The sequence below is a fragment of the Moschus berezovskii genome, chromosome 24 (genome assembly GCF_049115385.1).
Source record: "Moschus berezovskii isolate FMDL1 chromosome 24, NW_MosBer_1.0, whole genome shotgun sequence".
NCBI lineage: Eukaryota > Metazoa > Chordata > Mammalia > Artiodactyla > Moschidae > Moschus > Moschus berezovskii.
The window spans coordinates 21,169,784-21,192,457 of NC_142483.1; the positions used below are offsets into that span (position 1 = coordinate 21,169,784).

Here is a 22,674-nt window from a genome sequence, read left to right on the forward strand (position 1 = left end):
CCAGCTCTTCGCAACTCCATGGACTGTAGCACGCCAGGCTTCCTTGTCCATCACCAACTCCCAGAGCTTGCTCAAACTCATGTCCTTTGAGTCAGTGATGCCATCCAACCATCTCATCCTCTGTCATCCCCTTCTCCTTCTGCCTTCAATCTTTCCCAGCATCAGGGACTTTTCCAGTGAGTCAGTTCTTCGCATCAGGTGGCCAGAGTATTGGCGTTTCAGCTTCTGCATCAGTCCTGATGAATATTCAGGACTGATTTTCTTCAGGATTGACTGGTATGATCTCCTTGCAGTCCAAGGGACTCTCAAGAGTCTTTCTCTAAATCTTCCACCTAAAACATTTCCTCTGAGCAGAAAAATCCCCTCTACTCTGTGGTTTAGTCCTGGATTAACACTCCTTCCTGAGTAGATCTCTTGTCAAGGACAATGGAATTAAACTAATGGCCAGATAAGCAATTAGGTGCTATGTTTGGAGCCCTGGAGCAGGGTCATGTCATCCAGAATTTAGTTTTGGTTGTGGTTTCCAGATGAAAGTACAGATAATCATGCTTACCGAGCACGATTAGTATGTGCCATGTACTGGTGGATGTACTCTACCAGATCCTTGTGGTTACTTTCAGGACTGTATACAGTGAGAGTGAATGTTAGCTAAAATGTCAACAAAATTTAATATGCCTGTTTGATTCTTTCAGGTGTTACAGGAAGTAGTCTTGTAATATTTAGAAGTCTTTGGAGTTTTAGAGATGATCTGGAGATCAGCAACATGAATGCTTTTTAGTCCTTTTTCTGTTTTTCATGTATACAGTGTTTAACTTACAACACATAGTTAGCTACTGGGGTTGAAAATGCAGAAGAATCATGTTGAGTCCCATAAACTTTTTAAATTAAACAATAGAATAGTTTAAATACGTGTTGTAGATTTGGGAGAAAAAACATTAATTATACTGTTAGGTTAAAAATGAATTACATTATTTTTGGATTGTTGCTCTTGGTTAAAAGTAGACACCAAGATGCCTGGATCAAGGTAATGCTTTTAATGTAAATTCCTTGAGGGAGGCATTAATAAGCATATTTGATGAGTAACAGCATATAACATGTATATTAGTTTTGTTTTTAATTAGATTTAGACAGAATTCATTATTTTTAATGGCTTTTCATTAGTGAATAGAAACCATTATTTGGATATGTTATTAGTAAAATAAATTCAAGGTGTATGCTTATTTTCTGCAAAGAATCTCTTATGTTTTGAAAGAAACCATTGTTTGGAATACAAATCATAGACATTTGAAATTCTTTGCTTTTAGACAAAAGTATGATTTATATGCTCTAAAGATAGCACTTTTATCTCTTTTTCTCAGCTCAGGTGTTAGTAGCGAACTATACTGAAGTGAGATGGTTTACTTACACTATAGAAAAGTCGTATTGCTAACCAGTTGTATTTGCTGCTCTTAGTTTTTCAAGTAATATTGTTGGAGACGTGGAGGGGGTTGAGATGTGTCTCTCAGATTTTTATTTTTCTTTGAACACATTAGCTTAGTTTGGGTTCAGAATTTATGCATGTCAGCCAAGTTCTTTGAGTTAAATATGCCTTAGAGAAGCAGTGCACATTAAGTAGGATCTTAGACGTGAACCGAGATTTACAGTATTTGCCATTATTTTCACATGGGGAATTGTCTACCTTAAACAGGCCAGTTGGAGTTAATCTCCAGTTGTGTGATTTATTTACCCTCCTGTAGAAATATGTCTTCTTGGTGCTAGTCTACTGCATTGTAAGCATCTCAAAATGAGAAAATATAGTGGCTTGTTAATGGTACACCATGAAGGCAGAGGTGGGTTCTTTTCATGCACAAATAAGCCCTAAATTAAGCTAATAATGTTTCTCCTTAGCTGTAATGTGTCCAACTTTGGCAGGTTTTTATGTAGCCTTAAATAATGAAATGTTCTTCTTTAGGCCACCTCTCTTTTCCTTTGGCATTGCGCTCTGCAGATTTCTTTCTTACAAAGAGGGTTTGACAATAAGCACAGCAGTATCTGTAAGTCAGTATCCATATCCTTCATTTGCTAGGCCATAGAGCTACCCCCAAATATGTAACAGTAAAGTCAGTAAAATCAAGATATTAAAATGTAGCCCACTTAACAATACTTAGGTTTTATTTGCTTTCTTGTGAGGTTCATAAATATGTCTTCCTCTTTCTTTCAACTTTTATTCAGAGCTCATGGGTTTTTTGACTAATTTCCATGTTTGGTTCCATTATTTAGTCTCAAATACCACAGTGCAGTTTTGGTCTCGGCTGCTAAATCTTCTTTGGTCTGTGACAGTTTTTTATTGTCTTTCCTTGCTTGCCATTACCTCAGAGTTTTTTAAGGAATATTGGCCAAGTGTTTTGTAGAATGTTCTGTTCCTCAGTTTGGGTTTGTCTGGTGTTTTCCTAGTCATGGGGGTTATGGATTTTTAAAAAAGAATCCAACAGTGGTTCTGTACCCTTCTTACCACGCCCTATCATGATGTGCATGATAATCCATGATACCGAAGGTGGGATTGACCTCCATCCCTTGGCTGAGGTGCTATTTGCCAGGCTTCTCCATTGAGAAGCTGCCTTTTCCCCCCTTTTTTGCTTTATTCTTGGGAAGCTAGTCCCTCAATGCAGCAGGTGCTAGGATTAAATTTCACCTCCTGAAGGGGTCAGCTGTACTCTGCCCATGTGGAAAGCACTTGGACCTAGTAAATTTCTCTCCTTCAAGTGTCTCTCCTCTCTCCCCGTGTAGCGTGTAATGCCTGCCTCCATCTACCTTAGTCCTTACTTGGGCTTCACGGTTATTTCCTTCCTTATATATGGTTGGGTTCTTGAGGGATTGCTATGTATTTTATAACACAGTAAAAGTGCCAGTAATCACACCAGCCACCATGTACTGAGTTTCTATTGTTTTTTTCCTGTACTGAGTATCTTCTGTGGATTATCTCATCTGATCCTCATAACCAGCCTTTGAGGTCAAATCACTGATGTTCCCCGTTTGTTGTACAGATGAGCTGACAGTGGCATCTGTCGCATCTCCAACCTCCAACCACCATTTCTTAGCACTGAGCCTGGTACTGAGCATTTGTTGAGTCACTATTGAAGTGACTTTGGTGACGAATTAATGAACAAGACTAATTTTCTTCCTTGATTGACCTTCTTTGATTAGAAAGCTCTGCTAAAGCATAGGAAAAATGAGAGTCTTAAAAATAATCGTTTCCCAAAAGATTTTGAAAGCAAAGTTTTATGGCATTCCTTTCTTTTAAAAAAACCTTAATTGCCGTTGGTGGACTTGTTAAGATTGCACATAGATTCTATCCTGCACATCATGTCTTTCCTGATACAGATTAATGTAATGTCTTAATGAAGAAATGTACTGTCTTAATGAAGAAATGAGTGTTTACTTTGAAAGCTGACATCCTGAGTCCAGGAAATGAAGACTTAGGAAGAAATCAGCAGATAGAAGTGTAAAATTAAAACCAAAGTAGTAACAGAGAACGTGTCATGAGAAGACAGACCTGTGAAAGATTTCTTAATGTCATCTTCCAATTCATGTATTTGTGGTAAAAATATGTATACTAGGAGCTCATTGTCTATAAAAGTTCTTTGCTTGACAGTAGAATAAAGTCAAACAATGTAAAGAAGGAACCTGTTCTCATAGAGTAATGTGCTGGTGAAGAAGCCAGACACTAAAGAGTAAGTAATTATATTCATGATAAGATGTCCTTAGGAAAACAAGAACCCTTTGCCAGGAGAATACAGAACCCTGTGCATTTCTCACAAAAGCCTCCTGGCAAGGGGATATTTACACTGAGGTCAAACCTTCAGCCAGGAGTTTCAGATGTATTCATTGAATTTATTAAAAGGAAAATACTAGGAATTCACTGGCAATCCACTTACTAAGACTCCGCACATTTACTGCATGGGACATGGGTTCAAGCCCTGGTAAGGAAATTAAGATCTCCCTTGTGTCCAGCCAAAAAAAAGAAAATATTTTTTATTATAGATTGAGGGAAAATCACTGTTAAATTCCCTTGGTACTAATATGTTGGCAGTATGTCTCAATCAGATCTAACTCATACCAGACTCTTTAACAGGTGAACAGGGAGTTTCTCTTGGCAGCCAAGCTACCCTGCGGTTTCTACCTCCGAGCCCCATGCCTCCCCTTTTTGAGAAGATAGCCTTGCATATTAGATTGTCATGTCAGAGTTGGTGAACTGCTCTAAAGAGGTCCAGCTGTTAAAATGCAGATATTCTAAGAAAGAGTCAATAGAAGAAACAAAAATGCACATGACTTTTTCTTCTTATTTTAGGTGGGTAATCCCAGACCTGAGAGAGGAAGGCTTCTTGCTGATTGTTTTCCTTCCTTCAAAACTAGGTTTCAGTTAACCACAGTGGTTTGGTTTGGTTTTGAGTCATGTTTTTAGCTTAAAGGCATTTACTCAAAGTTTTGAAAAACAAAGCATTTAATGCTATGAGACTTGTGCATCTGGAAATGATTAATGATATAATTCTCAGTCCTTTATAAAGTGTCTGAACACTGAAGAGATTTATACAGTGTGGAACAGCAGTGGTGCTTCAGCGTGAGAATAGGTAATCGATACCTGCAAGCTTGGAAAAAGTGTTCTATTTCCTCCACTAATGACATAAGGGGTTTTTGCAAAGCAAGGGTGTCTGAAGCATGAAGCACTCCAAAGAAGAATTAATTTAAAATCTGAAGTGGAAGATCAGTTTCAATTAAAATTGCACTCGAGCATATATTGGGTAGAAGTGTGAAGGCAAGCACTGGTAGTTGGCTTAAATCTTCACATTGTTACCAGTGAATAAATGAATCTCACTGATATGAACCCTGATTATATTTTTATAGAGTGCTAACTTATATTTCACCCATGTCTGGCAAGTTATGAGAAATAATGTGAATGGCCAGTATCTATCAGAGGTTACAGAGTATTTTTTTTTTTAGTAGTAGGATAACTACCAGGTGTCTAGGTGTTTTTACAAATGATGGCTTGTGTTCTTAGTTCTTTGGAGTCATGTGTTAGAATTGATTTTTTACCATGCATTTTTTTTTTCCATTGAGTGTAATTTTATTGTCGTAGTGAGTTTCTGAAAGACATTATATACATGCATACACACACACAATTTTCTAACACTTCAGCTTGTATATTTCCAACATACAGGCCCAGTTGTAGCTTAGCCAGAATTAACATGGTGCTCAGCTATCAAATATATCAACGACACTTTATTCAATTTTTTAAGGAATCGTTTTGGTATGTGGAAGAAATTGTAGAGCAAATAGGATAATTGGAGCCATTCCCGTCCGCTTTCCTCTCCTTTTTTTCTTCAAGTATATTGATGCAAGGTGAAACATACGCAAATGCACACTCTGTTCCTTCGTGACTCATCTCTCACAGTCTTAGGGAATTGGACCAAGAGGTGACATGACTTGAGGAAACAGCCCTTGACAATTCCTAATGTAGTTGGAATCCTACAGTAAAGGAACTGGTGATGCTAACTTTTTGCAGAAAGTCTTCTGGCACAAGTAATTTTGAAATGTGCCGTGAGGTCACTAAATCTTTGCCCATCAGTGAACGTGTTCTTTCTGATAGTCTTTTTATCTTAGTCTTTGGGATGCAGATTAGGGAAAAGGACCCAGACATAGAGTGAGGCTGAGCTCTTTGCCAGACAGCAAGCTTTTGAATCATTTTGGGGGCAGCTTTGTCAGTTACTCTTGCAGCCATGAAACTTTCACTACAATACTGGAAAGGTTTTTTGCGGTCACCCCTTTGTTCATGGTACCCCTATATGTATCTGCTGTGAGCTGTATCAGACTTAGGGGAATGGGGAAATCCATGGTCAGTGAGTTTGTGATGGGTGCTGGGCACAGGTATGTGCTCTTACTTGGTAGCAGGGAGACCTAAGATGTTCTCCTGTTTTCCATCATGCAAGGCTAAGTATGGAATGAGGCAAAAAAAAATGGGTTCATGGATGAGTTGATCACCTAAAGTCACTTTGGCCATTCATCCTCTTTTATTGGAAATGTGAAGAAATTTAAAGCTAACAAAAACCTGCTAAGAATACAAGTATGGGTATATGTTTATTTATACACGTACTAAACTGTATTTATTGAGAAGCCTAAGTTTTATTGTCTAATTATTATATGCTACTATATATAAAATAGATAATTAAGAAGGACCTATGGTATTGCACTGGGAACTGCTCAATATTCTGTAAAGACCTCTGTGCCAAAAGAATCTGAAAAAGAATATATATGCATATATATGTGTATAATTGAATCAATTTGCAGTACACCTGAAACTGACACAACATTGTAAATCAACTGTACTCCAATATAAAATAAAAAATTGAAAAATTGTACCATTTAGACCTATTCTATATCTGGTTTTCAAACAAAAAATTTATCTTAATCTCTCTAGTAAATTATTTTTTTTCTAGTTGACTACTTCTGCTTTGTCATGTCATGAAGGTTGTAAAATTTTCTCTCCCTCTCCCTGCTTGACACTCATTAGGGTTATGCATGATAGCTGCATTCTCTTTGTCTATTTCCATGGCATATCTCCCTCCAAAATCTTTATTTATATGAATACTGAGTGCAGTCTTAAGGTAGCTTTGTATCCCCATCTCCTATGACAGAGAGGGGCTGAGAAAGAGAAGTGAGTGCCTTAATGCATATGTGTTCAAACTGGCTACACTGAAAAATCTCACAATTAGCCAAAGGAAAACCATGTCCTATTGATTACATTGTTTGTAGTGAGTCTCATCCAGTGTTGTGTTGCTTTTAATTTTGTTTCTAGTTCAGAAATTCCTAGAAACATAACAAAAAATTGTGTTTCATATATTGTTCACAATAGCAGAACATGTTAAATTGATGAAGGTGTTTTCTTGTGAATAAATGCTCTGTTTATTTTAGAAAAATTATTTTTAAAACAATTTTTTTAATGTGAATAACTCTGACAACCCTTCTGCTCAACTTTCTTAATTGGGTGACAGGAAAAAATGAGCAAACATTTGAATGCAAATCAAGAAGCAAAACTATCTCAAGTAACATTTTTTTCTTACATTTTCTTGCCTTATCCAGCAAGTGGCTTGGGCTGATAGCTTCCCAGTGTACTAACATCGTTAGGGTGGGGGTACATAGGAAAATGTATCTTGGCAAATGAAGTGCTTGACTTTTGTGTGTCTTATTCATTCCATCCGTGCCCTTTGAGCCATAGGAATTGAAATCTTATTTTCTCTTAACAGGCGCCTATGGTCCTGAGCACTGGTTCACGTCCAGTGTCAGCTGTGGGGGCCGTCAGCAGTCGCCTATAGACATTTCAGACCAGCATGCACGTGTCAGTGAAGAGTACCAGGATCTGCAACTTGATGGCTTCGACAATGAGTCTTCTAACAAAACCTGGATGAAAAACACAGGGAAAACAGGTAAACTGCGTCTTCTTTACCTGCATGTCGGACATGAAATGTTTCTGGTGTCTCTGTACCTTCACCATGACTTGCTCCTTTAGTCGTGCACGCTCCTATAGAGAATGTATAGCTGAGAGAGAGCTCTGGAATTAACCCTCGGTTTAAGAACCTCTGCTTGCTTTACTAGCTGTGTGATTTGGGGCAAACTGCCTAACCACTTTGTGCTTAAAGATTTTTTTTTCAGTGTGATAGGGTAAAAATATAAAGATAAAAACGTATATGGATAATGAAATGGTATTGATCTCATAGAATTGTAAAGATTTGAGTGGGTCAGTCCATGTAAAGTATATAGAATGAACTTTGAGACCTCTGTTCTAATATGGGGACCACTAGCCATATGGAGCTATATTTAAATTAATTAAAGCTAAGTAAGATTAAAATTCATTCCATGTATAGTTTTGTTTTTGTTTCCTGCCTTCTTAGGGTGTCTATTTGCAGTGTTGGAAAGCAGAGGAGACACACATTCAGATTCTTTGTATTTGGGGGGTAGAGGTAGGGGGTCACCTTTATTTTTTTCAGCTTTATTAAGATATAGGGCTTCCCAGGTGGCGCTAGAGGTAAAGAATCCACCTGCCAGTGCAGGAAATGCAAGAGACATGTATTAGATCACTGGATCAGGAAGGTCCCTGGAGTCAGAAATAGCAACCCACTACAGTATTCTTGCCTGGAAAATTCCTTGGACAGGGAAGCCTGGGAGGATATAATCCATGGCTCTGCAAAGAGTCAGACACGACTGAGTGCCTGAGCACATATTAAAATATAATTGGCATTTAACATTTTGCCATTTCATTTGATTGGTCATTTCTTTTTCAGTGCAGAGCTTTTCATTTTGGTGAGTCTCATTTGTTTGGTTTTGCTTTTGTCACTTGTTCTCTTAGCATCATATCCAAATTATCATTGACATGACCAATGTCAAGGAGCTTTCTCCCTATGTTTTCTTCTAGGAGTTTTATAGTTTCAGGTCTTACATTTACATCTTTAATCCATTTCAGGTTACTTTTCATGAGGGATGTAAGTTAGTGGTCCAGCTTCATTCTTGTATGTGAATGTCTCATTTTTCCAACACCGTTTATTGACGAGGCTATCTTTTTCCCGTTGAGTATTCTTGGCTCCTTTGTCAATCATGAGCAAATATTCCTATGCGTGGGTTTATTTCTTAGAATCTAGATTTTATTTCATTGGTTGATGTGTTTATTTTTATGCCAGTTCCATTCCATACCATTTTGATTATCATAGCTTTGGAATATCATTTGAAATCTATAAGTATAATGCCTTCAGCTTTGTTCTTTTTTCTAAGGATTACTTTTCTTATTCAGGGTCTTTGGTGGTTTCATAGGATTTCTAGGATGGTTTTAACTTTTTCTGTGAAAAACACCATTGGAATTTTGATAGGAATTTCAAAGAACCTGTAGATTTCTTCGGTCAGTATTGTACTAGCCACGTTTCATATGTTCGGTAGCCACCTATAGCTAGTGGCTGCCATAAGAGGCCGCACAGTCAGAGAACATTCTGTCCTTACAGAAATTTCTACTAGATATCACTGTGCCAAATGCACAGATGGAAATGCATTTCTTATCTCCCTTGAGAATTTGATTTGTTAATATTTGTTTTGTATTATAATATATATGAACACTGTCTTATCCCTTTGTGTATCAGAGCAGCAGTTTGATCCTCCAGCTTCCTTTTACCTACCTCACCTTTCACTTAGGGTCCATGAATATGAAATACCACATTTTCAGAATTGCTAATGCAAAGTTCCCTCTTAATCACTACCATGCAAATAACAGTTACAGATTGTTGATGGAAGTATCAGAGATTGCCTTGCTGTGCCCCACTGTTTGATTTGAAGATAAATATTACATTTGTGCCTAGTGTTAACTGGGATTCTGTGGTGCTAAAGGTATTTTTTCTTACCTTATTTTTCTACTCTTATAACCCAACCCATTAAAACTGACTCACTCTCTCTCTCTTTGGAACGATCCCTTTGTAACCAAGGATGTCAGTACAGAGCACTCTTAGCAATCCCTCCAGGAGCCTTGGCTGCCTGAAGCCCTCATGCGAAGCTAAAATGACTTCATTATCTGTCTTTTGGTCCCATTCATGTTGTGGGTCACTGAGTTGCCTTTAAAAAAAAAACAAAAAACACCTTAAGTGGCTGCACGTACAACTTTAGGGCTCCATTTTCTTTCTCTGAACCAGCATTTGTCAGAGATTTTTTTTGTGGCTGATTGCTTTGGGTTGGTCTGACTTGATCTTAGAGAATTGTTTTCCACTCAGCATGGTGTTTCCTGGCTTCGAGCTCTTTTTCATAGTGTCCCCATAAACAGGTCTTTGAGCATTATAGCAGGCTACCTTCTCCTGTACCTCGATTCATCCATTTGAGCATCTGCTCAGGACAAACTTGTATACCGGTGATAGTATTTGTATACACCTTTTCACCTGCACCTTTCTACTCTCTGAGTTTAGATGGTGTAACAATTCAGATTTTCTCTGACAGTTGCTCTGCTTTGTGTTTCAAATGTGAGTGTCCTTTGGAGATCTGTGATGGGAATATTACTCTATAGACAGTCTGAATGTGGTGGCAAGAGCTTTGCTATGCTGGGGTAATCACATCTGGGGGTGATTGGCCACCTTGGTGCCACATTCCGGAAGCCTGCCAAAGGCAATTTGCTGGGCCCTCTGATACGGTTTTCTACTTGACTTGCAACGCTTGACAGCCTTCTGCAAAGATAACATGTTTCAGTGACAGCTTTCAGCTTGGTATCTCCAATGACAGGTTTTAGACAAGTGTAGGGTTCACTCAGTGTAAGTTGATTCATGACCTTGGTCTTCCAGAAGCTGATTATCAATCTCTGTCACTCTGCTGGCGTCCAGAGTGATCCACAAGTTGTTGCCTATCTGTGGGCGCATGCGCCTGACTTTAGAGCACAGCCATCCAAATATGAATGCGTCTGTCTCTGAAATTCAGAAGCACGGCTTTCTGAGAAGCAGAAATAAATCTTTGTTACTTCTCAAACTGTGCTTATGACTTCAAAATTTATGACATCATGCTAGACAGGCTAATAGCCCATAAATAATCAATCTAACATGGTTCCATAGGAGTGATTGGTTTTTTAAGTACAATTAATTTTTAAAAATTAATATTTATTTACTTTAATTGGAGGCTAATTATTTTACAATACTGTGGTGATTTTTGCCATACATTGATATGAATCATCCATGGGTGTACATGTGTCCCCCATCCTGAGCCCCCCTCCCTCCTCCCTTCCCATCCCATCCCTCTGGGTTGTCCCAGTTCACCAGCTTTGAGTGCCCCATTTCATACATCGAACTTGGACTGGTCATCTGTTTCACATATGGTAATACACATGTTTCAGTGCTGTTCTCTCAAATCATCCCACCCTCGTCTTCTCCCACAGAGTCCAAAAGTCTGTTCTTTTTATTTGTGTCTCATTTGCTGTCTTACGTATAGGGTCATCGTTACCATCTTTCTAAATTCCATATATATGTGTTAGTATACTGTATTGGTGTTTTTCTTTCTGACTTACTTCACCCCTGTATAATAGGCTCCAGTTTCATCCACCTCATTAGAACTGATTCAAATGTGTTCTTTTTAATGGCTGAGTAATACTTTGGCTACCTGATGCGACGAGTTGACTCACTGGAAAAGACTCTGATGCTGGGAAAGGTTGGGGGCGGGAGGAGAAGGGGACGACAGAGAATGAGATGGCTGGATGGCATCACCGACTCGATGGACATGAGTTTGAGTGAATTCCGGGAGTTGGTGATGGACAGGGGGGCCTGGCATGCTGTGATTCATGGGGTCGCAGAGAGTCGGACACGACTGAGCAACTGAAAAGAAAGAAAGAAGAATATTCCATTGTGTATATGTATCACAACTTTCTTATCCATTTGTTTGCCGATGGGCATCTAGGTTGCTTTTCACTGTTTAGCTATTGTAAACAGTGCTGTGGTGAATGTTGGGGTATGCAGTGTTAAATGTAAACATCAAATTGTATCTTCTGTTCTCTTAAGAGAGTCTCAATGTATGTTTCTCTAGAAACTTGAGTGCCGAAAAACCTGTCTTGTTCTTTTTTTTTTTTTCAAAGATACATGAACCTAGAAGCTTTATTCTCCTGTTCTTAAAATGCCAGATGAGTTCATAAATATTCCAGCATTTTTAGAGAAATGAGGATCCATTTGCTTTGTCTATTATGTCTGGATCATATAAACTGAGTTGAACACAGTACAAATGCAGGGCAGGATGCCATGTATCTGAAGTAAATGTGGGAGTTGATAATACCAGCAGTGAATAGTATTGATAGGTAAACTGGATAATATTAGGTAAGAAAAGTACATATCATTGTACTTCAGTTTTATAAGATTTGACCATTTGGGGAAACTGAATAAAGGGAACACAGGACCTGTATATTATTTCTTAAAACTACATGTGGATCTATAGTTATCAGGAAGATTAAAAGTTTAATAAAGAAAAAAGTATAACATGAGCCACATTGCCTTTGTTACCATCATTCATTTTGGATCTAACTTTCTTGTCTAGATGCCAAAAAAACCTTATTTTTCTTCAGTCATTAGTTTTTGAGCCCCAAAAGTCTTTTCTTGAAACTTGCACTTCTACAAAATAAATTCAGGAAGAGATACTTATTTTTTCTGTTGGAAATTTACAGGTCACTTATCTGTAAAATAGACTGTCTTTTGGATATTAAAATATGAATGCAGAAAGTTAATATTTAAAGCAGCCTGTTACATACAGACAGTAACTTTCCCATAAAACAGTTTTAATGTTCATATATGTCTTAACCTGTGGAGAGGACCATATATCCAATCCAGCATAATCAATAGAGCAACGTGGTTAATCCCTAGTCCACTTCTCGAAAGTTGTCTAAGATATCCTTAGAAGACAGATAGCATCTCTCTGTTTCTTTCTGAACAGCCATAACTCTCTATTTTGCCAGTTCTCATTTGATTTCATCTAAAGTTATTTCCCTTTCTTTCATTTTTGTAGAATGAAAAGATAATGCATTCAACAAGAACGTTTCAAGATAATCTTGCTGTTCCTAGCATTAACTTGTCACTAAATGATTGGAATTTAAGATGTAGATAGTGGTTCTGGGTATGTTAATAAGCAGTGAGTTTTAACTATTCGGAGGGTTTTTTTTTTTAATCTTTCCACCTCTTTTACTTTACACTAAGGCCAGACAGTAAATCCATTTGCCAAAATGCACATTACTACTATTTTCGCACTTTCATATTGGTTTGCTCTATTTTTTCTTTGCCTACAATCTTTCTTATTTGTCTACGTATATCTGAGATGGCTGGATGGCATCACCGACTCTGTGGACATGAGTTTGAGTGAACTCCGGGAGTTGGTGATGGACAGGGAGGCCTGGCGTGCTGTGATTCATGGGGTCGCGGAGAGTCAGTCTGAACTGAACTGGACTGAACGTATATCTGACATAGATGAATTAAAAACTAGTTGTTAATAAAAATAGATCAACAGTTGGGAAAGTCTGCATAGGCAAATTGTGGAAGAACCGTGTCCTAATATGTTGCTGAGCCCATATAATTCGACAAAGATTAGGAGACTGTTGCATCTACTTTATTTCACCTAGTCCTTGGAGCTTTTATGATAAAGCAGTTCCATGAGAATCCACAGACTTAAACTAAGTCTCAATGAACAGTCTCACTGCAGGCTGGTATAAAGAGAAAAATACAGTCTTAAAATCAGCCTCAGTCACTTCCACATGTTCGTTCCATGACTGAGCACGTCACCCCAGTTCAGTGCAAGAGAAGCATTTGACGCTGCTTCTCTTTTTGCTCACATGGTAAGCCCCACACTACCCCCATCCAAGCGAGTGTCTGACCAGAAAGGACACTCTACATTCATTGCAGTTGCTGCTTGACCAAGTGCTGCCTCCATGGTGCCCTGAAGAATCAGTATTTTGAGCAAGTTTGGTGGAGAAACTGATGTGAATCTTACCGAGAGCCATCATGGGCTCCTCACAGGGTTTCCAGTGGTGATTTGCATGGTGCTTGATTTCTGTCCAGATTCATGGACTTCTGTGCTCAGCCCTCACTCAGGAGTGAGTTCCATAGTTTCAGCATGACTGTCCCGGTGTCACACGCATAGAGAAGCCTTTAACAGCTCTGAGATTGGTAAGGAATATTCTAGGAATTCTGCATGCTTGTCTTCTTGACTCTCCCTATTTGCGCTTGCTCTTCTTTTACTTTGTAATCTATGTCCTGTCTGTTCATGAGTATATCTCCACATGCTTTCGTTTTTCGTGGTTTCGCTCTCTCCGTCTTTTTTCTCACATCTCCCTGAATTTCCCCTCTCCTGTAACAAGACTGGTTCTTGCCTGTTGATCTGTCTTTACTCCCAGCTCCTGACTTTGTCCCCTTTCTCTCCCTTCTTCCTGTTGTCCTTATAGCTAGTTGCAGATGAGAACCACGGTTTGAAAAGGGACTTTGCTTAAAGAATAGAGTGTCCAGCATTGATGGTGAAAATCTAAGTATGTCCTCATTTCAATAAAACCTCTATTCCTGGCATATTGATGTAGGACAGGTTTTTGGAACAAGTGAAAATAACACAGTGATCTCCCAAGTCCATATTCTTAGGGTTTCCAATTTGGCTTAATAAGAAACCGTTACTTATTTTTATTCTATCACCCACCACCCTATTGCAGTCATCTTAGTGATCCTTGATAGGTACTGAAGAGGGACCGGCATTGGATCTTTTTCCCTGGATCACATTTTCTTCTTTAAGCTGTGAGTTTTATTCATGCCATTAATGAATTGGTCATTTTGCTCACAAAGAAGCTGCCAGGGTTTCTGATTAGAAGCAGAGCATCAGCCAAGTAGACAGATGTTTGAAAGCATCTGGGTGTTCAGCAGCATTGACATTGGGCAGGTTGGGCCTGCCCAAGCCTGTCTTTGTAATACCCTGTAGCACCTGTGGTTAGCTCGAGGTTGCCCAAAAAAGAAAATTTAAGTGTAGTTAAGAAAAAATTCTGTTCTTCTTTGGGGGATGCTAAATGTGCTTTGGCTCTTCACTTTTTAAATTTTCCTATTTCAAATATCCAGATCCCTTATTATTTAGCCATTAAAAAGAGTGAAATAATGCCGTTTGCAGCAACGTGGATGGACCTAGAGATTGTCATACTGAGTGAAGTAAATCAGAGAAGGAGAAATATTCTACGACATCCTTTATATGTGGAATTAAAAAAAATTATACAAATGAACCTACTTACAAAACAGAAACAGATTCACAGGCTGGGAGAATGAACTTACGGTTGCAGGGGAGAGGGATAGTTAGGGAGTTGGGGATGGACATGTACACATTGCTATATTTTAAATGGATAACCAGCAAGGACCTACTATATAACACAGAGAAATCTGCTCATTGTTATACGGCAGCCTGGATGGGAGGGGAATTTGGGGGAGAACAGATACATGTGTATGTACGGCTGAGTGCTTTCGCTGTTCATATGAAATTATCACAGCATTGTTAATCGGCTATACCCCAATACAACATAAAAAGTTTTTAAAAAATAAAATATCCAGATTCTTGGATTCTTGTCAGCCTGTTAGTGTTCAGTCTTGCCTGAACCCTGAAATTCAAGTTGGAGCTATTTCCGTAGATCTGTCTTTGCCAGACACACTGTGAGCTCTGTTTGCTGCCTGCCAAGCTCCACATCCTTTCTGTTATTCCCACAGCCCTAGCCCTGCGCTCAGGTAGTAGCAGCTATCTTCTGGGTAAACTGAAGCTTAATTTACCAATTACAGAATGGGCAAACCAGCACTCTGTTATATAACTAGACGCATGTAGATTTTGAACTTGGAGGGTAATCTTTAAAGTCCACTTTTCGGTTTTAGGGCACAGAACCTTCTACTGGGTTGTCATCCAACATATTTTATGATTAAAGGGTTAACTATTCTGCCTTGTCCATCTTGCCTAGTTTCAGTTCAGTTCAGTCACTCAGTTGTGTCCAACTCTGTGACCCCATGGACTGCAGCACACCAGGCCTCCCTGTCCATTGCCAACTCCCAGAGTTTACTCAAACTCATGTCCATTGAGTCAGTGATGCCATCCAACCATCTCATCGTCTGTCGTCCCCTTCTCCTCCCACCTTCAATCTTTCCCAGCATCAGGGTCTTTTCCAATGAGTCAGTTCTTCGCATCAGGTGCTGGGGCCTGTCTTCCCCACCAACTATACACTCTGTGAGGGCGGGAGATAATACCTCATTTAAAATCTTTGCTTTTCTTCCCCAGTAGTTACTGGTAAATATTAGGTAAAGTAAATGCTGGTGCCTATAGGGAAGTCAGTAGAAGGTTAGTGCTTGAGCTCGTGTGTGTTGACTTCCAGACAGGGAGTTTCTCTTTTGACCAGGAGCCCCTAAGCATTCCCTGATGCACACTGAAATTGTGGGTGGTTGGGGGTCTCAGCATTAATGATCCAATAATGGTAGTCTTTCCCCACCTTGTAGTGTTGAAAGCTGATTGACAAGTGGTGGAGGTAAGATACTGAGGAGCTTATTTTCCTTCTCACATCGATTTTTAAAAAATTTTTGGCATCTGTTGCTATTTAGTCAGATTTTAGTGGGAATACTTGCTTTAGGCCAGCATTATTTACACACGTTGAGTATAATTTATTAACCATTAATGGATGTCTTGCCTGGTCCTCAGTCACCCCATCAAATTCAGAAAGTAATCCCTTATCCATGGTGTGACTCATATGTCTCCCCTGCCCCTGTGCAGAGCATTTTTGCATTATGGGGAGCCCTGGACACAGGTGGAATCTATGAAAGCTGTGGATGCTCTTCCTGGAAGAACTGTTATAACAGTAGTTATACAATGCCGTCTATTTTTTAAATATAATCTTGAGGTATTCAGTGTTATAATCTGACATCTGTGTACTCTGCAAGGTGATCAGCACCCCAAGTCTCATTACCATCAGTCACCATACAGTTGATTCCCTCCACACATTTCACCCACCCCTGGTAACTGCTCCTCTGATCTCTGTATCAATGAGTTCATTTTCATTTTAGTTTGCTCTTTTTTTGGCGGGTGGGGGGGGAGGTTTCCAGACATAACTGAAGTAATGCATATCTGTCTCTCTCCTTCTGGCTTATTTCACTTAGAGCAATATCTTCAAAGTCTGTTCATGTTGTTGCAAGTGGCAAAATTTCTTTCTTTTTCATGGCTGAGTAGCATTCCATTGTGTATACATATACCACATCTTCTTTATCTGTTCGTCTCTCTGTGAGCCCTTAGGTTGTTTCTTTATCATGGCTGTTTTAAACATAGAGGTTCACGTATCTTTTCAAATGTAGTTTTCATATGCTTTGGATAAATGCCCAAGTGGAATAGCTACGTCAAATGACAGTTCTGTTCTTGCTTATTCTTACTGTTTTCTATAGTGAAGAAATCCCCACCAACAGTGCACAAAGTTTCTCTTTTCTCCACACCATTGCCTGTACTTATTTCTTGTCTTTTTGGCCATAGCAATTGTAACAGGCGTGAGGTGATTTACACTGTGATTTTGTTTTGCTTCTTCCTGTTAATTAGTCATGTTGAACATCTTTTCATGTGCCTGTTGGCCATCTGTATGTCTTCTCTGGAAAAATGTCTACTTAGGTCCTCTACCTAATTTTCAATCGGATTGTTTGTCTTGTCGTCATTGAATTCTGTGAGTTCTTTGTATTAACCCCTTAGTGGGTATACACATAGCAAGCACCTTCTCCCATTTAATAGGTTGCCTTTTCTTTTAAATTGTGTTTCCTTTTTTAAAAGATGTATATTTGTTTATTTTATGGCTGCACTGTGTCTTCATTGCTGTGCGAGCACTTTTCTGTAGTTGCAGCTAGCGGGAGCTACTCTCGTTGAGGTGTGTGGGCTTCTGACTGCAGTGGCTTCTCGTGTAGAGCACAGGCTCTGGGCGCAAGGGCTTCAGTATTTGTGACTCCCGGGCTCGAGGGCACAGTTTCAGTAGTGGTGGCACATAGGGTTAGTTGCTCTGTGGCATGTGGGATCTTCCCAGAATGGGGATTGAACCTGTGCCCCCTGCATTGGGAGGCGGATTCCTAACCACTGAGCCAATCAGGGAAGCCCCTGCTTTTTCATTTTGATGATGGTTTCTTTCTCTGTGCAGAAGCTTTTCACTTTGATATATTCCCCTTCGTTTATTTTTGCTTTTGTTTTTCTTGTCTTTGTAGTCAGATCTAGAAAAGAATGAGTAAGTCCCATGTCAAAGAGTTTACCACCTATGTTTTCTTCTAGGAAGTTTATGGTTTCAGTCTTATATTCAGGTCTTTAATTCATTTTGAGTTAATTTTTTCATATGATATGAAGTGATAGTGTTCATTCTTTTGTATGTGACAGCCCAGTTTTCCCAACACCATTTGTTGAAAAGCTTATCCTCTCTCCATCATATGTTCTTTGCTCCTTGTAAATTAATTGCCCATATATGTATGGATTTATTTCTGGGCGCTTACAGTGCCATCTTCATGCAGTAATGTGGTGAATGAATTACTCTTCTGGGCATTCACCCTATGTCAACTATTGTGATCCCACAACAAACTTGTGAAGTTGCTGTTGTATTATTCCAGTTTTATAGAACAGGAATGGAAGCACCCAGAATTGCAGTAACTTTGTCAAAACTGGATAGTGGCAGATCTAGGACTAAAATCCAAACCCAAGTGGCTCCAGAGTCCAGCTCTATTTATGTCCCTATGCTCAGAATTTTACTTCCTATTTCAGAAGGGCATAGACCCCCAAATCTGTGAGTAGCTGTTGCTATGGATTTTGGACTCGAGGTTAAGGATTCTGAATTTGAAACCTGCAGCTTCTTCCACTTCCTCTATCATTCTGCTTTGACCTCATCAAAATTCATGAGGATTAGCAGTTGAACAGCCAGAGGGCCTCGTTCTGTAAAGTCCACTCCTAGGTAACTTACTTGCCTCCTCATCCTTCTCCCAGCCCATCTTTCTCCAGTCTTCAGCTGTTGCTTGCTACCTTCTTTGTTGCTTGCTACTTTCCTAAATGTTGCCTTACCCAGATTCACTTTTTTGTGCTATTGTTTTAAAATTTAAATTAAAATGTACATATTTATTATCATAGCATCATTTACCTATCATGCTATATTACTGCTTTTCAGTTGAGTCCCTTCATTTTAATTAAAATGAACTGATTTTAAAACAAAACATTTTATCAACACCCTAATGCAAAAACGCGTGCTATTTGACATGTGATAGACGTATGTAAAAAATTATGCCTATAAGCTGTGAAAATAAATAAAAGGTACCAGTGTTATTACGTTCTAGCTTAAATACTTCTGGTAAAAGGGGGAAATGAATGAGTATCATTTGAAGTGTGGAGTGCATGTTAGACATCAGATTGAGACTTTCTTTTCCATTGATAAGCCCAAAAGGACACAAATAATGGAAATATGTTTTTTACTCGGTGTTATAGTGAATTCAAAGCAGCTATTCGACACTTTTCATCTCAAGTATTCGGGCCACATCTCCCTTTGCTGTTTGTTGATTCTGCTCAAGGACACAGTTTTGTTTTGTGGGACAAACAATATTGCTTTAGAGTTGGAGCTCTGTCTGAAAGTGAAAGTACAGGTGTGGTCACCCATCTGCGCTGCGCACAGTTTGACAATAACCCGCATTGACCGTGCACTTGCTGAATTGCTGGCGCTGTGTTCAGCGCTTTCTGTGTGTGATTTCCTTCAAACATCAAAACAGCCTCACCAGGTAGGCACTGTTTACGCCATTTGAGTAATGAGGGAAGCCGAGACTCAGAGAAATAACTTGCCCAAGGTCACCCAGCTTTTAAGTGGCAGAACAAGACTGTCACCCAGGTCTGTCTGTCCTCTGAGCTCGAGGCTCTTAGCACACTCTGTGCTCTGCAGCAACTACCTTTGGTACATTTTGTTGTGAAGCTCAGCTGTGTTATCTGTGGTCGGCAGAAACTTGTCGCGTGGTAGCTGGGCAAGTTCTCTCTTCCCAGTGTTCCACGTAAACAAAAATGTAAGCCGTAAGCTGCTTTCGGAAGGTGGGGGCAGTACGTGCTCATGGCATGCTGTGTTCTCTAGTGAGAGATACTGTAAAATGAAAAATGAGATTAGTGTTTCAGGTTGTACAGTTGCCTAATTATGCTTTTAATTATTCATGTAAAACAAGTAAAATGACCCCTGACAGAGACATAAATGATTTAGGTAAAATCAAATATTTATAAGATGCTGCTGAGTCCCTGGATGTATTGTAACAGATGCACTCCAAATGTTTGCCTCCGTCCTTTTGATGCAAAATGATATGTATAGAATCTGTAACCGGCTGAGAGTCATCAACAGTGTTTAGGACACTACTGAGTTAATTCATAGGTATTTTGGCTTTGGCACACAGGTTCCATATAATAGTTTGCCTTCTAAAATATATTATATCGTAGAGATCACCCACTCCAGTGTTCTTGCCTGGAGAATCCCAAGGATGGGGCAGCCTGATGGGCTGCTGTCTCTGGGGTCACATAGAGTTGGACATGACTGAAGTGACTTAGCAGCAGCAGCAGAGATCACCAAATGACAGCCCCCTCCTGCTTGTTCTTATGTTTTTTAATGGTTGGGAAAATAAAAAAGAGACAAAGGGAGAAGAATATTCCATAACCTATGAAAATCATATCCAAATTATAGTATGGATAAGTTTTTATTGGATCAAAGCCTCAACTGAGCATTTACGTACTATGTTTTGCTGCTTCTGTGTTATGAATACTGTTAAGTAGTTGAAACAGGAGCCATAGGACCCACCAATCCTTCAGTATGTCTTATCTTAACCTTTTATAGAAAAAGTTCGCCAACCCTTGTTCTAAACCATGCTAGCAGAATTAAAAGTGGAACAATGCTGTAGCATATTCAGTCAGCCTAAGAAACACTTTTATTTCATCTTATCCTTTAATCTCTATTCTACTAATTGCGTATTTTTCAGAAGTTGGAGGAAAACTGCCTTTTGACTGCAGTAAAAAGGGATTTACACAAACAGGTTTCCTTCACTTGCATTTAGTGCTCCCTTTATATAGAGAAGTGCTGAAACTAATTATACTTGTTTTAGAAATGGGTCATTAGTTTAGTCCCTATCTTTTATGGAGACCTAATTTTCATGCAGGATTTCTCTCTAAGACTCGAACTGGGATCTCTTTAGGAAGAGCAGATGATGAGGATATGAAAGGTTTTCCCTGCCTTAAAAAAGTTGAGCTTTTGATCACAAACCATTTAATATATCGGTTGAAACTTAATGTGTATTTAGCAGCCAATAAGTGTTTGAATGAATGAATTCAGTTCAAACAGCAAGGAGGGGGAAATATATGACTTACAAAATAAAATCTTTTTTATCTACTTGGGTATTACATTCCTTTTGGATAATTTTTCTGCTAGTAATAAAGTCCATGTTTTTTGTTCTTGATTTCTCTTTTCCAGGTTTTAAGGAAGATGTGGTTTTGAAATTTAGGATTTGAATTGTTGACATTTTTTCAGATGGACTAAACAAAAGTTTCTTAGAATTCAAAGAAATAGAAAAGTAAATCTACTAAACTTCAGTTATTTAAGTGACTTAATGAGAATTTTGACTGCCCTTTTCTGTACACCATATCAAATATGAAAACATTCCCCAACCCTGGCTGTCTTCCCTTTATTGTTGCCTTGATATTGGTTTCTTGTTGTAGTCACTAAGCCATGTCCGACTCTTAATAACGCAATAGACTGTAGGCTGCCAGGCGTCTCTGTCCATGGGACTTCCCAGGCAAGGATGCTGGAGTGGGTTGCCATTTCCTCATCCAGGGGATCTTCCTGACCCAGGGATTGAACCTGGATCTCTTGCATTGGCAGACGGATTTTTACCACTGAAAAGCCTACCTTAGTATTTGTAGACCCTGCAAGTTTTATTACCTGATATGTTGGCTAAGTTTTCTGATTGAAGAAACATGTCTTTTGCATCCCGCTTATGTGTATTTCCCATCTCATTCCAGAGTGAATCTTGGGGTGGCACCAGGTGAAAGAAGTGACAGTGTTAGTCACTCAGTTGTGTGACTCTGCGATCCCATGGTCTGTAGCCCCCAGGCTCCTCTGTCCATGGGATTCTCCTGGCAAGAATACTGCAGTGGTTTGCCACTTTCTTCTCTAGGGGATCTTTCCAACCCAGGGATTGAACCCCGGTCTCCTGCACTGCAGGCAGATTCCTTACCATCTGAGCCACTAGGGAAGCCCTAGGAATCAATGTATAAGAAAGAGAAAAAATTTTGATTATCAGGCAGATTTAAGAGACCTGATTCAGAGAAACTTACTCTGTCACTGTGGTTTGTGTTTGTTTTTCTTTTCCGACTATGAAATGGATAAATTCTGAGACCATTCCCTGGGAATTTTCAGAAGTTAGAGTCAACTGACTCTTGAGAGCATTCTTCATCTAGAATGTGCTAATGTATGCAAACTGATGCTTTTGGTTTGCGTTTTACCAGGAACATGAGGAAATAATTCACATCGTATAACCATGAGCTTTTTCAATGCAACAGAAGATATCTTTTAAGTTTGGTTTGGAAACTCATTGTTCACCCCCGCACCCTATTTTTCGCAGTTGCCATTCTGCTGAAAGACGACTATTTTGTCAGCGGCGCTGGCCTGCCTGGCAGATTCAAAGCTGAGAAGGTGGAGTTTCACTGGGGCCACAGCAATGGCTCTGCCGGCTCTGAACACAGTGTCAACGGCAGGCGGTTTCCCGTGGAGGTGAGTGCAACCTGAGATTTCAAGAACAGCTGTCTTGGGCCTTGGCGTTAACGGAGTGCTTTGTCTTTACCCCCAGACATTTTGCGAGTGAAACTTGTACCATTCTTTTCTTTGTCTGGAAATCCTACATATACAGCATGACAGGGGATTAGCTGTTCTCAAATTTCTCATCTTTGTTTAATGGGCGCAGCATATAGAAGTCACAAACATTGTGGTCTGAGTTGACTTAAACCCTTGGTGGATGATTTCAAACCCTTGGTTTCATTTGACACGATTTCTTCTCCCTGTCCATTTCTGAAACCCTGCTTTCTAGGAGTGAAATTCTGTCTTCGCGTTGACCTTTTAGAAAAGCGAAAAGGTAGTTGATATGTGAAGGGGAGTTC

The 22,674-nt window shown here is 39.4% G+C and overlaps 1 protein-coding gene across 3 annotated transcripts in view; it reads left to right on the top strand.

The window, feature by feature from the left end:
- Positions 1-22,674, top strand: part of PTPRG (protein tyrosine phosphatase receptor type G) — a 771,055-nt gene that overhangs the window by 433,678 nt on the left and 314,703 nt on the right. For all 3 annotated transcript variants that reach the window (XM_055414236.2, XM_055414235.2, XM_055414238.2), the window contains exons 3-4: positions 7,278-7,457; positions 22,143-22,291. In XM_055414236.2, coding sequence (XP_055270211.2) covers positions 7,278-7,457; positions 22,143-22,291 — 329 coding nt within the window. The remainder of the gene's footprint in view (positions 1-7,277; positions 7,458-22,142; positions 22,292-22,674) is intronic.